Raw genomic sequence first — 12,317 nt, forward strand, 5'->3', positions numbered from 1 at the left:
AGCTTTGGAAAAAGAGTTCAGAGGTGGTTCGCTAGAATGTTGCCTGGTACGGAGGGAGTGTCTTATGAGGAAAGGCTGAGGGACTGGAGGCTTTTTTGTTAGAAAGAAGGTTGAGGTGACTTAATTGAAACATATAAAGAAAATCAGAGGGTTAGATAGGGTGGATAGAGAATGCCTTTTTCCTTGGATGGTGATGGCTAGCGCGAGGGGTCATAGCTTTAAATTGAGGATGATAGATATAGGTCAGAGGTAATTTCTTCACTCAGATGTGTAGGGGCATGGAACGTACTGCCTGCAACAGGAGTAGACTCATCAACTTTGAGGGCATTTAAATGGTCATTGGAGAAACAGATGGATGAAAAATGGAATAGTTGAGAAGAAATAGGCTTCAGATTGGTTCCACAACATAGAGGGCTAACAAGGTCTGTACTGCACTGCAAGTTCTATGTATGACACGGAGTAGCAGCAGCAGCATGTACTCTCTCCAAGATGTACTGCAGAAATTTATGAAATATCCTTAGACAGCATCTTCTAAACCCACAACCGCATCCATCTAGAAGAACAAGCTGCAGACATGGTCAAACTACTACCTGCAAGCTCCCCTCCAAGCCACTTGCTAGCCTGACTTGGAGATATATTACTGCTTCTTCACAGTCACTGGGTCAAAATCCTGGAGTTCCCTCCAAGGACATTGTGAGTCAACCTGCAGCATATGGACTGCGGTAGGGCAGGGCAGCAGCACACTACCACCTTAAGGCCAGCTGGAGACAGGCAATAAATGCTGTCCACGTCCAATGAGTGAATAAAAGAAAGTTCCTCCTTGGTAAATTACTTGACTTCAGTTGCATTAGGAGATTGGAAATGCCTCACTGTGAAAGTGATTCTTAGCTGTCTTAAGATTCTGCTGTGCACTGATATGTTGCACCACTCCACACCTCTAAAGCCAGTCCATTGACTACAGTTCCATTTGCAGCAGAATGGGTTAATGTAAAATCTAAAGCCTCATTTGATTGATAGGCGAGATACTGGTCATCAGCAAATTCAAAATGCTGATATTATGCTCCCAGCTGCATTTCCTTAACCAAGTGCTACCCAAATCTCTAGAAGATCTCTGCTATGGCAAAATAAACCAGATAAGCATCAGTAAGTCAGCCATCATTGGTTGTGTTTTGGATACCATTCAGTCACTGCTTTAAAGAACAAACTATGGACAATTAGTGCTAACCTACCCACTGAATGCAGCTAAACACATTTCATTTCAAATCAATGGAATGAGTATGAATGCAATCCTTTGAAAGGGTAAGGCTTATTATAGAGTGAAAACAACTGCTTTGTGAAATTAGTGTAATGGTAGGATCCAAAATTATCTCCACAAGCCAGACTATTAAGGTTTAATTGGACACGACAATGAGCAATTGAAGTAGAAAAGTATGTGGAAACAGCCCTAATTAAAAAAAAACAGCCTGTTTTGATTGAAAAGTAACCATGTGACACTAAACGGTCTGTGAGAATAGTCCTTTTAGGTCAACACACAGAGCCACCTGGAGATGTTTTCCTATATAATGGAAAGCCTGGAAAAGTGCTGAAAGTACCATGAAATGATGATACATCATGTAATCTTAGGTTCAGAATATTAGCAATATCAGGGACTTTGCCCAATTCATTGAATTTCACCTCAGGCTGGAATTTGCAACTGTCAGAAGGCAGTCAGTCAGTCTTGTTGTCAACTTAGCACATGCACTATTTGCTGCTGGATTTCAAGTCAGACCAGGATTTGCAAATTGTGCCAGGATCAGAATTATAGTCAAAAAAAGCTGTAAAACAAGGAAATAGACCCTTCAGTCCAAGTCTACCATGCCGACCAGATATCCTAAATTAATCTAGGCCCATTTGCCAGTACTTAGCCCATACATCTCTGAGCATTGTCATAGAGCAGGGTACAACAGGCAGAAGGCAGTGAGACTCGTTATTAGTATATTTGTTGCTAATAAATGTACTATAATGTGCTTTAAAACGAAGCACAAATGCCTTCTTGTAATCATTTTGATCAGACTTTGAAGAACCTGTTACAACGTACTTTCAGCCTAACAATACAAGTAGAAGATGTGACATGGCTCTTATATAAAATACTTTGTGCCAATCTTCAAAGCAAAAGGACGATATTCACGCAGATATTTTTGGTCAAGGAGGAACAGCATGAAATACTGGGTAACAAAAACAGATAGGGAAGATATTACAGGGTTTAACTTATAATATTTCATGTTTTTATAAGTAGATAAATCATTAATCTTGAATAAAAAAAATTCCCAGCTTAAAAAGAAGCAAGCATTAATTAACATAATACAGGCTAGTCTAACTATCCTACTTGGTGGGCAATTTGCAAAAAAAAAAATTCAGAGTACAAAGGAGGAGGAGAAATCTTGCAGAAAACAAAACTATACTCTTGCCCATTTTAAAAAATGTGATTCTAACGACAATCAAAGTTGCTCTTATTCAACACAGAACGGTCAAGAAAATTCTAAGAATTTTTAGCAATCATCACGGCAAAAAAGCTAAGCTAACTTATCTCTGGAATTTTATATTTCAGATTGTTATGCACATTACCTCCATCCCACAAACTCCTGTCATGTAATATCTTTCATCTGCTGCCTCAGCACAAACTTCTGTTTTTTGTCTTTTGCCATTCTCCTCCATTGTCACCATATAGAGTTATCACATTTCTAATATTTCCGAAGAAAGGTAATGTCCTGAAATGTTAACTCTTTCTCTCCAAATAGCTTCTGCCAAATGTGCTCCTCTTATCCAGCATTTGTGTATTTATTTTGTAGGATTGTTTTGCTGAATGAGTAACAGCAGCTTGACAAAATGTTTAACATTGGAGCGCAAAGCTATCTGCACAAACTGAAAACAACATTTTGATTCAAGCCTTTAGACTAATAAAAAACATTAAGCATTGGGAAACCAAAGAATGCTTAGGAGCAATTAACTGCTCAAAATATTTCTCTTGAAATCAAAACTAAAGTTGTTTTCACCATGCTCATCATGCGACAAATTTATATTTTAGTGATAGATGGATGTAAACTAGACTCAATAGTAATAGCTGGGGTAAAGATGTGTCAGATTGTTTGACAATTCACACTTTCACCCTTGATGGAGCTCAACTTACCTGCACACAAGCCTGAAACTGTTCCCACAGTGTCCCTGGTACTTCATCAGGCAAGCAAAGCAAAAGCTCTGTACAACTCCTGAAAAGGATAAATGTTGTAAATATTATTTCAAATATATTTCATGTAACTATTTATTGTAGCAAACTGACCTTTATACTAAAGTCAGCTCTGTACAGAGTGTGATCAGACTTTTACAGATGATGTTCCAAAGAATGACAATGTAATAAAAATCTTAATTATCAAATCTTATAGTAACAATCCAAAAAGTACACCAGTTTAAATACATTAATTCAAAAGTTGTTTATACAAATAAAGCATTAAATTATTATACAAATACAAGCATTAAATTATTAAATTCATTCTCACTGTGATACTTAAATGAAAAACATGAATCGTTCAATAACTTGAAAGGAAAAATGATCATATCAGAATCAGATTCGACTGTATAACTTGCTATAACATGCTGCACTAACATAATAAAAACACTTGACAGGAAGAACAAATTTTCCATAATTGCATAGGATGTAAGGACATATCAGCACAAAACTAAATGTCATCAATGCCCGATGCATTGGCCAGTGTGGTTCAGCACTATCTTGTACAGACCATTTATTTCTGTTAAAACGTTCTTTGAGTAATCTTGGAGAGGTAACTATTTTTGATTAATAGTAATCAAAGGGCAGTTATACCAGAAAGCCATAGTCCCCTAGTTTTGCAGGAATAGCTTAAGCTCATAAATCACAATGCAGCCTTTTGTTTAATTATCAAAAATGTTAAACATTCAACAAAATTGAACAAAAAGGAAGTATATTTGCAAGCTAAAGGCTTCGTAACTGAACGAACTGGTGTAATGGTGTATCATATTTTTGATATTCTGCTGACAGTTACATGTGAAAAAGCATTTCCAGTGTGATAAAGGTGAATAAATTTTTAATAAAATTGGCTGTATTTTAGCCATTCAATTCTTTGTGCTTCTGCTAATGCTGTAACAAACTATCTGCAGTCTCCATGCTCAGATTCTTTTCTAGACAGTTTTCAAAATTTTACTTTTGTAAACATCTATGAATTTAGTTTTTGCCACTGTTACTTGAATGGGTTTTTGATTTTAGAATATTCTGCATAAAAGTTATTAATTTCTTCCTGTAGTTTTTTGATAAATCATTTTATATCCTCTGGTTAAATGACTCGAGTCGAATTAGATAAAACTAACAAAATGCACAATAGTCAGTTGCAGTTTGAATTTTAAAAAAAAGGATAAAAATAAACCCTAGGCATTATTCGTAACAGAGGAACACAATTCTAGCAGCCAAAATGGTACATGAGCCAAGTATAATGCCTCTCATAGCACTTAAACTTTAATTACTGACTCCAACAACCTGTGATATCATGATTTCCACTTTATAAAGTGGAGTATCATGGTGACACCAGCTACATATCGTTCATAGTCAATTGCTTTGATTCATGACGAGACCTATAGATAAATCAGTTATAGGATCTGAAATTACTTCAGGTCACTATTGCTACTTTTTCAAAAAAAAATCAAAATATGAATGACACTAACAGGGTTATATCTATTGCCTAAACCCACCCTCCCCGAAAGTGTGCAGATGGATCTTCATGGATTGCCAAAATTCTTGCAGTGATGAGGAAACTAATGATAATAGACAAAACATTTTGGTTTAAATGGCAACAAAGCATTATTTTCCATTACTGCGTTCCATGCCGGAAAGGTTTGGCATGCAAGTCTCAGAAAAACACATTTCAATATGATAATCTTCCATAAACAAAATGTTTTGAGACGATTTGTAGTTCAGGTCGGAGGTTCTGGATGTAAGTTTACTCACGGAGCTGGAAGGTTTGTTTTCAGACATTTTGTCACCATACTAAGTAACAAATCAGTGAACCTTCAGTGAAGTGCTGGCGTTAATGTCCTGCTTTCTACTTGTGTCTTAGTTTCTTCGAATTGATGTCGTCATTTCCCTGTTCTTTTTCTCAGAGGGTGGTAAATGGGGTCCAAATCGATGAGTTTATTGATGAGTCTGGAAATGACATCAATCCAAGGAAACTTAAAACAAATGGAAAGCTGGACTAACACCAGTGCTTCATGGGAGGCTTACTGACTATGGTGATGAAACGTGCTTCATGGGAGATTACTTAGTATGGTGATGAAACGTCTGAAAATGATCCTTCCAGCTCAGCAAGCAAACTCTCATCCAGAACAAAAATCGATATTACGTTGAGTCAGATACAAGAGAGTGTTACATGTAATTTCTTTTCTATCAACCACTTGTCACCAAAAAGTGAACAGTTCAAAAGCACAGTTCTTGAAACACATTCTCAAGCTTCACAGATCTGAAAATACAATATAAAAGATAGGTAAGGTTTAAAAAGCATTACAAGAGCTAATCAGCTCAACAATTTATCTTCACTATAGCTGACATACATTGTCCCGATTGCAAAAATATTGGAACACAGTGACTTATTTAAAATTGCACTCCAACTTACAATAGAGATTTACGTGATAGGATTACACATGATAGAAGCTTTAAAGACAGCACAATATTTTTGAGCAGTTCAGTATCGTTGCATGTTTCTCTCTAATCAACAGATACCTGAAGCTAAGGTAAAGTCACAATTCTTCTCAGGCACATTATTTGGCTATCTGAATGCGGACAGACAAGTATTTAGATACAGTTTCCTCGCTAAGAATAACTAGATTGTGAACGAGGAACAATCACACTTCAGCATGAACAAAAAAACCTTTAAGAAAAATTAGCAACCAGAGTAGGAATGAAAATAAGTTCATGATTGTGCGCTAATCTAGTTTCATTGTTTACCTTAATATTTTAGAGGTAGCTTTTACTTTTGGGGAGGTTAATTTATAAAAGTAAGGTAATTACACTCTGTCCTTTAGGAACTGTCAGATCAACTCTAGTAAAGACAGTTCAAAAGGTAATCTTTGTTTAATTAATGCATATCAGGGCTGAGTGTGAAACTAGAAACATTGGAGCCATTTTTCATGAGGTCCTTAATAGAGAGATGTCCCAGTTGTCTTCATAAAAAATGGTAACATAAGTTATGAAGTTACTGTTTTAAATAAGCTAATAGCAATTTTGTAAACAAAGGAGTTTCTTGGTGGAATCAGTAAATCGAGGAGAAATATTCTGTTTTCAGTAGAAACTTAAAATATCCAGGTGGGCCTCAAAGATTTAGTTACAAGGCAAGGTAGATGTATTTTTACTTGAAATATCCCATGTACACCGTGGTGATCAGTTGCAGGGAAATGCCCTTTTGTCTAGCGATTACCTGCATGCATGTTTATACAGGTAGTCAGCAGTTTAGTTTGAAACAAAGTCGTAATTTATTGATGGTCAAGGGAATGAAAGAGATAAACGTTAGCAGGGCCTGTACCTTAAACGGAGGAAAAAAACTAACTTGCTGATTCACTTGGTGGTGGGTGTTGTGCTTAGTTTGACAGAGGATAAAAGAGACTAGAAGTTTAAAAACTATAGTCTACCAGGAACAATGGAACAGGCATGAGTCCTGAAGAAGGGTTACACCCGAAAAAATCAACTTCTCCACTTCCCGATGCTGCCTAGCTGCTTGTGTTCTTCCAGTCTCCTGCCTGTATTTTGGATTCCAGCATCTGCAGTTTTTTTTGTCTGGAAGTATAGAATAGCAATGCATGAAATTAGGGCTTTTTATTTGTTCATGTGACGTGACAGTTAATAGTCAGGTTAGTGTTTATTGCCCTTCCCTAATTACTCAAGTTATTGCCTTCAGTAATTTAAATCCTGGGATCGTGGGCACATCAGTGCTGTTCAGGAGTGAGTTCCAAGATTCTGATCTTTTGATACAGTGAAGGCAGGGCAGGAATCAGGATTGTCTGGCTTGACAAAGGGACTTGCAGGTGGTGGTACTACTACTGCTCTCGCTTTTTCCAATTCTGAGACTTACAGGTCTGAGGTTTAGAAAATATTGACGAGGGAGTTTAGGTAAATTGCTTTAATGAGCCTTGCAGATTAGACAGACTGCTATTAGAGTGTGAGAGTATATATCGGGAAGGAAAAAAAAAGGAAAAAAAAGGAAAAAGGAAGGAGGAATGTCGGTAAGAGACTGTTGTAGCAACATCCTTATTGGCTTAACCCTCTAAAATTTGCATAAGTCAAAGACATGAAAAGCAAGCTGAGACATGACATAATTGAAGAGAGTTGCAGCAAATGGAGATCACCCATAGTGATGGCACCCAACAACTGTGTGGACTATCAAAGTCAACGCAGTTTTGAAATTTGATTTGCATCTTATTCCATGTGTGGGAGACTGCATCAAGGAGCTGGAACAGCAACTCTTATTTCTACACTGGATTTACTCAGAAGACATTGACAGGTACACTTATCCGAAAGATCAAGGAAATTTCACCATTTATGACACTAAATGGACTTTACAATTGAAAATATCTGGTATGAAGAATGTGCCAACCACATTTCAAAAACTAACTAATTAGATCATTTTGGGATTACACAATTGTGTCATGTATGTAGATGACCTGGTAATTTTTAGTCACACATGGAAGCAACATTTGGAGCATCTATCAGAATTGTTTGATCAATTTCAGGAGCCAGGGTTGTCGATCAACCTGGCTTGGTCAAGTACGTGAGAGAGTGTGATGGGGTATAAGCTTGCGAGAGAGTGCGTACGTGGGAGGGCGGGGGTGGGGGCAGGGTGGGTGTGCGCGTATGAGAACAAGCTTATGTATGAAAAGGGACAGAGAATATGTAGGTGTTTGGGTATGTGTAGGACACTGTGCACTCTACCATTGGGTGACCACCCTCCAAGGCGGACTTCAGGACAAGCAACAACGCAAAGTGGCCAAGCAAAGGATAATAGCCAAGTTCGGTAACCATGGCTCGATCAGGACCTTGGGTCACACTACAGATGACCCCATTGCACCAAAAACACACACACGCACTCTCTCTCTCTCTCTCTTATGGACACTTGCACTCCCTCCACACTTATCCACACATGCTTATATCCCATGACACACACACACACATACTTCATCATGCCTACACAAACACTTTCACGTGAACTCAACCCACACGCATGCACACTGTCTCTTTTGCATGCGCACAGGGAAGTTTATGGGGGGAATTTGTATTTACAGAATTACATTTTATTTTGCTCAAAAACTACACAAATCCATGTAGGATTCTTTAGTTCCACTTTAGAAATAGAACCAGTCTGACTCAACATTGGGATAGACAGATTTTAACCTCACACCTGTAAAGGCACTGTCTGAGCAGAGATGGTACCCATTGTTAGAAAAGCTAAGCCATCTTGAGAATGTAACTTAAAAGGAGTTCCTGGATTTACATACTAAAAGAACTGAAACTAGCATATCCAATTCTAAAAGATGAAAGACAATCTAAATTTGTTTAATATATCTTTATAGTTCCATGACACTATAACCCTTTTGCTATAAATTTGATCTTATACTCCATAACCATCTGAAAGAGCAGCGCTTCAAAAGCTAATGCTTCCAAATAAATCTGTTGGACTATAACCTAGTGTTATGATTTTTAACTTTGCATACTCCAGTCCAACATAGGTGCCTCCATATCATGGCTCAAGATTGGCATATGCAAGTAGAGATATACCATGCCATAAGATTACAGGCAGTGGTTGAATATAGTTCTGAAGGACCACAAGGCCTCATGGATACCCAGACTAGAGTTGGTAGATCTATTCAAAATCTGTCCCATTTAGCACGTGATCATGCTATACAACATGAAGGATATCCTCACTGTGAAGGCAGCAGTTTATCTTCATAAGGACTGTGTGGTGGTTACTCCTGTTATTGAATTGGTGAAGGTTCAGTAGGTTTTTGCCTCTGCTGTCAACCCAATCTAGCAGCTTTAGTTCTTTTACAACTGTGCTAGCTAGATCATTAGGGCTGCTTGCAAACAAGTTGGGTGATGGACATTGTGCTCTTGCTACACCCCATGCTTCTATCAATTTGTGTTCAACGTGGAGCAATAGGATTCATCAGCCAAGGGAGGAAGGATTAGGGTTGGGTCGGCGGGAAAGGAGGAGATGGCAAGGAGTACATATCCTCAAATCAGAAGCTTGACCCAATATCATGAAATGTGGGATTCAGAGTTAATGGAGGACTTTGATGGCAATTCTCTCTTGCTTGCATACCACTAAGGGATTCCATCCTGCCAACGTAACAAGTCACACCCAGTGACAGTGATGGTCCAAGCTGGGATCCAAAGAATTATGCATCACAGAGGGTGAGTGGTGGTGATAGTGAGGGGGGTTGAAGTGTTCCGAGTCCATCAATATGGACTTCAGTAGTCTCCTCATTTCCCCTTTCCCCACCTCACCCTAGTTCCAAACTTCCAGCTCAGCACTGTCCTCATGACTTGTCCTACCTGCCTATCTCCTTTTCCACCTATCCACTCCACCCTCCCTTCCCTATCACCTTAATCCCCTCCCTCACTCACTTATTGTACTCCATGCTACTTTCTCCCCACCCCCACCCTCCTCTAGCTGATCTCTCCATGCTTCTTGCTCTCTGCCTTTATTCCTGATGAAGGGCTTTTGCCCGAAACATCCATTTCGCTGCTCCTCGGATACTACCTGAACTGCTGTGCTCTTCCAGCACCACTAATCCAGAATCTGGCTTCCAGCATCTGCAGTCATTGTTTTTACCAAGTTGTTTGGTGAGTTTTCCTCAGAGGTTCTTTAAAATGTTCCTTGAGTTGACATCCAATTTCCCTAGTGTACAGAAGACTAGATCAAGAACAATTGACACAGTAGATGAGGTAGGAGAAAGTGAGGACTGCAGATGCTGGGGACCAGAGTTGAAAAGTGTGGTGCTAGAAAAACACAGCAGACCAGGCAGCATCCGAGGAGCAGGAGAATGAGGGGAGTGTGCCAAGCAGGCTGAGATAAAAGGTGGAGTGGGGAGAGGTGTTGGGAATACGATAGTGGAAGGTGGTGAGGGAGAGGGTGATAGACGATAGGGCAGAGAGGGGGTGGGGGCAGAGAGGTCAGGAAGATGATTGCAGGTCAAGAGGGTGGTGCTGAATCCAAGGATTGGGACTGAAAGGTGGGGGGAGGGGAAATGAGGAAGCTGCAGAAATCTACATTCATCCTGTGTGGTTGGAGGGTTCCTAGGTGGAAGATGAAGCACTCTTCCTCCAGGCGTCGTGTGGCCAGGGTCTGGTGATGGAGGTGGCCAAGGACCTGCATGTCCTTGGCATGTGGGAGGGGGGAGTTAAAGTGTTCAGCAACGGGACGGTTGGTTTGGTTGGTGCAAGTGTCACAGAGGTGTTCCCTGAAACATTCCACAAGTGGCCTGTCTCCCCAATATAGGAGACCACATCAGGTGGAGCAGATACAGTAAATGGTGTGTGTAGGTGCAGGTGATTTTGCGATGGATATGGAAGGATCCATTGGGGCCTTGGCAGTGAGGGGGGGCACAAGTTTTGCCCTTCTTGCGGTTGTAGGGAAAGGTGTCAGGAGTGGAGGTTGGGTTGGTGGGGGGTGTGGACCTGAGGGAGTCACAGAGGGAGTGGTCTCTCCAGAACGCTGATAGGGGTGGGGAGGGAAATATATCCCTGGTGGTGGGGTCTGTTTGGAGGTGGCAGAAACGACGGAGGATGATACGATGTATCCGGTGGGGTGGAAGGTGAGGACCAGTGAGGTTCTGTCCTGGTGGCGACTGGAGGGGTGGGATTCAAGGCCGGAGGTGTGGTAAGTGGAGGAGAGCATCGACCACCACATCGGAGGGGAAATTGCGGTCTTTGAAGGAAGAGGCCATTTGGGTTGTGCGGTAGTAGAATTGGTCCTCCTGGGCAGATGAGGTGTTTGGATGTGTAAGGATCCTTGGGGCTTGGATGGAGGGGAATGGGAATCAAGTAAGGGCACAGGCTTTACACCTTTTGTGGTGGCAAGCGGAGGGGGGCATGGACCTAATAAGGGAGTTGCAGAGGGAATGGTGTCTGCGGAATGTTGATGGGGTGGGTAGGGAAATATCTCTCTCTGGTAATGGGGTCTGACAGTAGGTGACAGAAATAGCGGAAGATGGTGCGTTATATCCAGAGATGGGTGGGGTGTAAGGTGAGGACCGGTGGGAGATTCCATCCTTGTCACAGGTAGAGGGATGGGCTTCAAGGAGAGGTGCACTAAGTGGAGGTAGAGATGTACTGGAGGGCATCATTGATCATGTGGGGAGGGGAAGAGGAGGAGGTGCAATCTAGATAGCTATCAAGGAGTTGGTGGGTTAGAAGTAGATATCCACATCGAGTTGGTCACTGGAAATGGAGATCAAGGGGTCCAAGAAGGGGAGGGAGATGTCACAGATGGTCTCCGTGAACTGGAGGTCAAATGGAAGGTGTATGTGAAGTTGATGAACTGTTCAACTTAGTCACGGGAGCACAAAGTGGCTCTGATACACAGTCATCAACATAGTGGAGGAAAAGGTGGGGAGTGGTGCCAGTGTAACTACAGAAGATGGACTGTTACAGATGTTATGTGGATGTGGGTGAACTGCACCTCAGTGTTAAAAGCTAGTAGAACTACCTGACAACACCAAGTGTTCTGAATAAAGGTAACAAATGTAGCACTTGGTCAAAAGCTAGATTAGCTGATTGGTATAACTCAAATTTGCCTGGAAACGACAAAACAATCAGTTTAAATTATACCCTGAAAGATACCAAATTCCAATCAAGTTTGAATTTGTATTTTGACAATCTTAAACATCAATAACAAATCAGATTCTTTGGGGATAAAAGCCCAGGGAAAATTGAACAGTTGGAAGGAGAACACCTCCACCCAAAGCTCCAAGAGGATCCTTCCACATCCAGCAGAGATCTTCCTGCATATCTAAACACTTCGTCTACTGTGTCCATTGCTCTCTATGTGGTCTGCTCTACACTGGAGAGGTTGGACGACAAAGACTTCTGCAGATCGGAGTTATCAGAGGAATACGAGAGGGGTTATGGTAGGGGATATTAACGTTCCAAACGTAGACTGGGACTGCCATAGTGTTAAGGGGGTTGGAGGAATTTGTTAAGTGTGTACAAGAAAATTTTCTGACTCTCAATGTGGATGCACCAGTACAGAAGGTGTAAAACATGATGT

At 40.7% G+C, this 12,317-nt stretch overlaps 1 protein-coding gene across 1 annotated transcript in view; it reads right to left on the reverse strand.

Annotated features, from left to right (window-relative positions):
* LOC132819564 (zinc finger protein 292-like) overlaps window positions 1–12,317 on the reverse strand; it is a 199,920-nt gene that overhangs the window by 105,640 nt on the left and 81,963 nt on the right. Inside the window, exon 3 of the mRNA XM_060831133.1 lies at window positions 3,167–3,245. Within this exon, the coding sequence (XP_060687116.1) occupies window positions 3,167–3,245 (79 nt within the window). The remainder of the gene's footprint in view (window positions 1–3,166; window positions 3,246–12,317) is intronic.

Source organism: Hemiscyllium ocellatum, chromosome 10, assembly GCF_020745735.1.
Source record: "Hemiscyllium ocellatum isolate sHemOce1 chromosome 10, sHemOce1.pat.X.cur, whole genome shotgun sequence".
NCBI lineage: Eukaryota > Metazoa > Chordata > Chondrichthyes > Orectolobiformes > Hemiscylliidae > Hemiscyllium > Hemiscyllium ocellatum.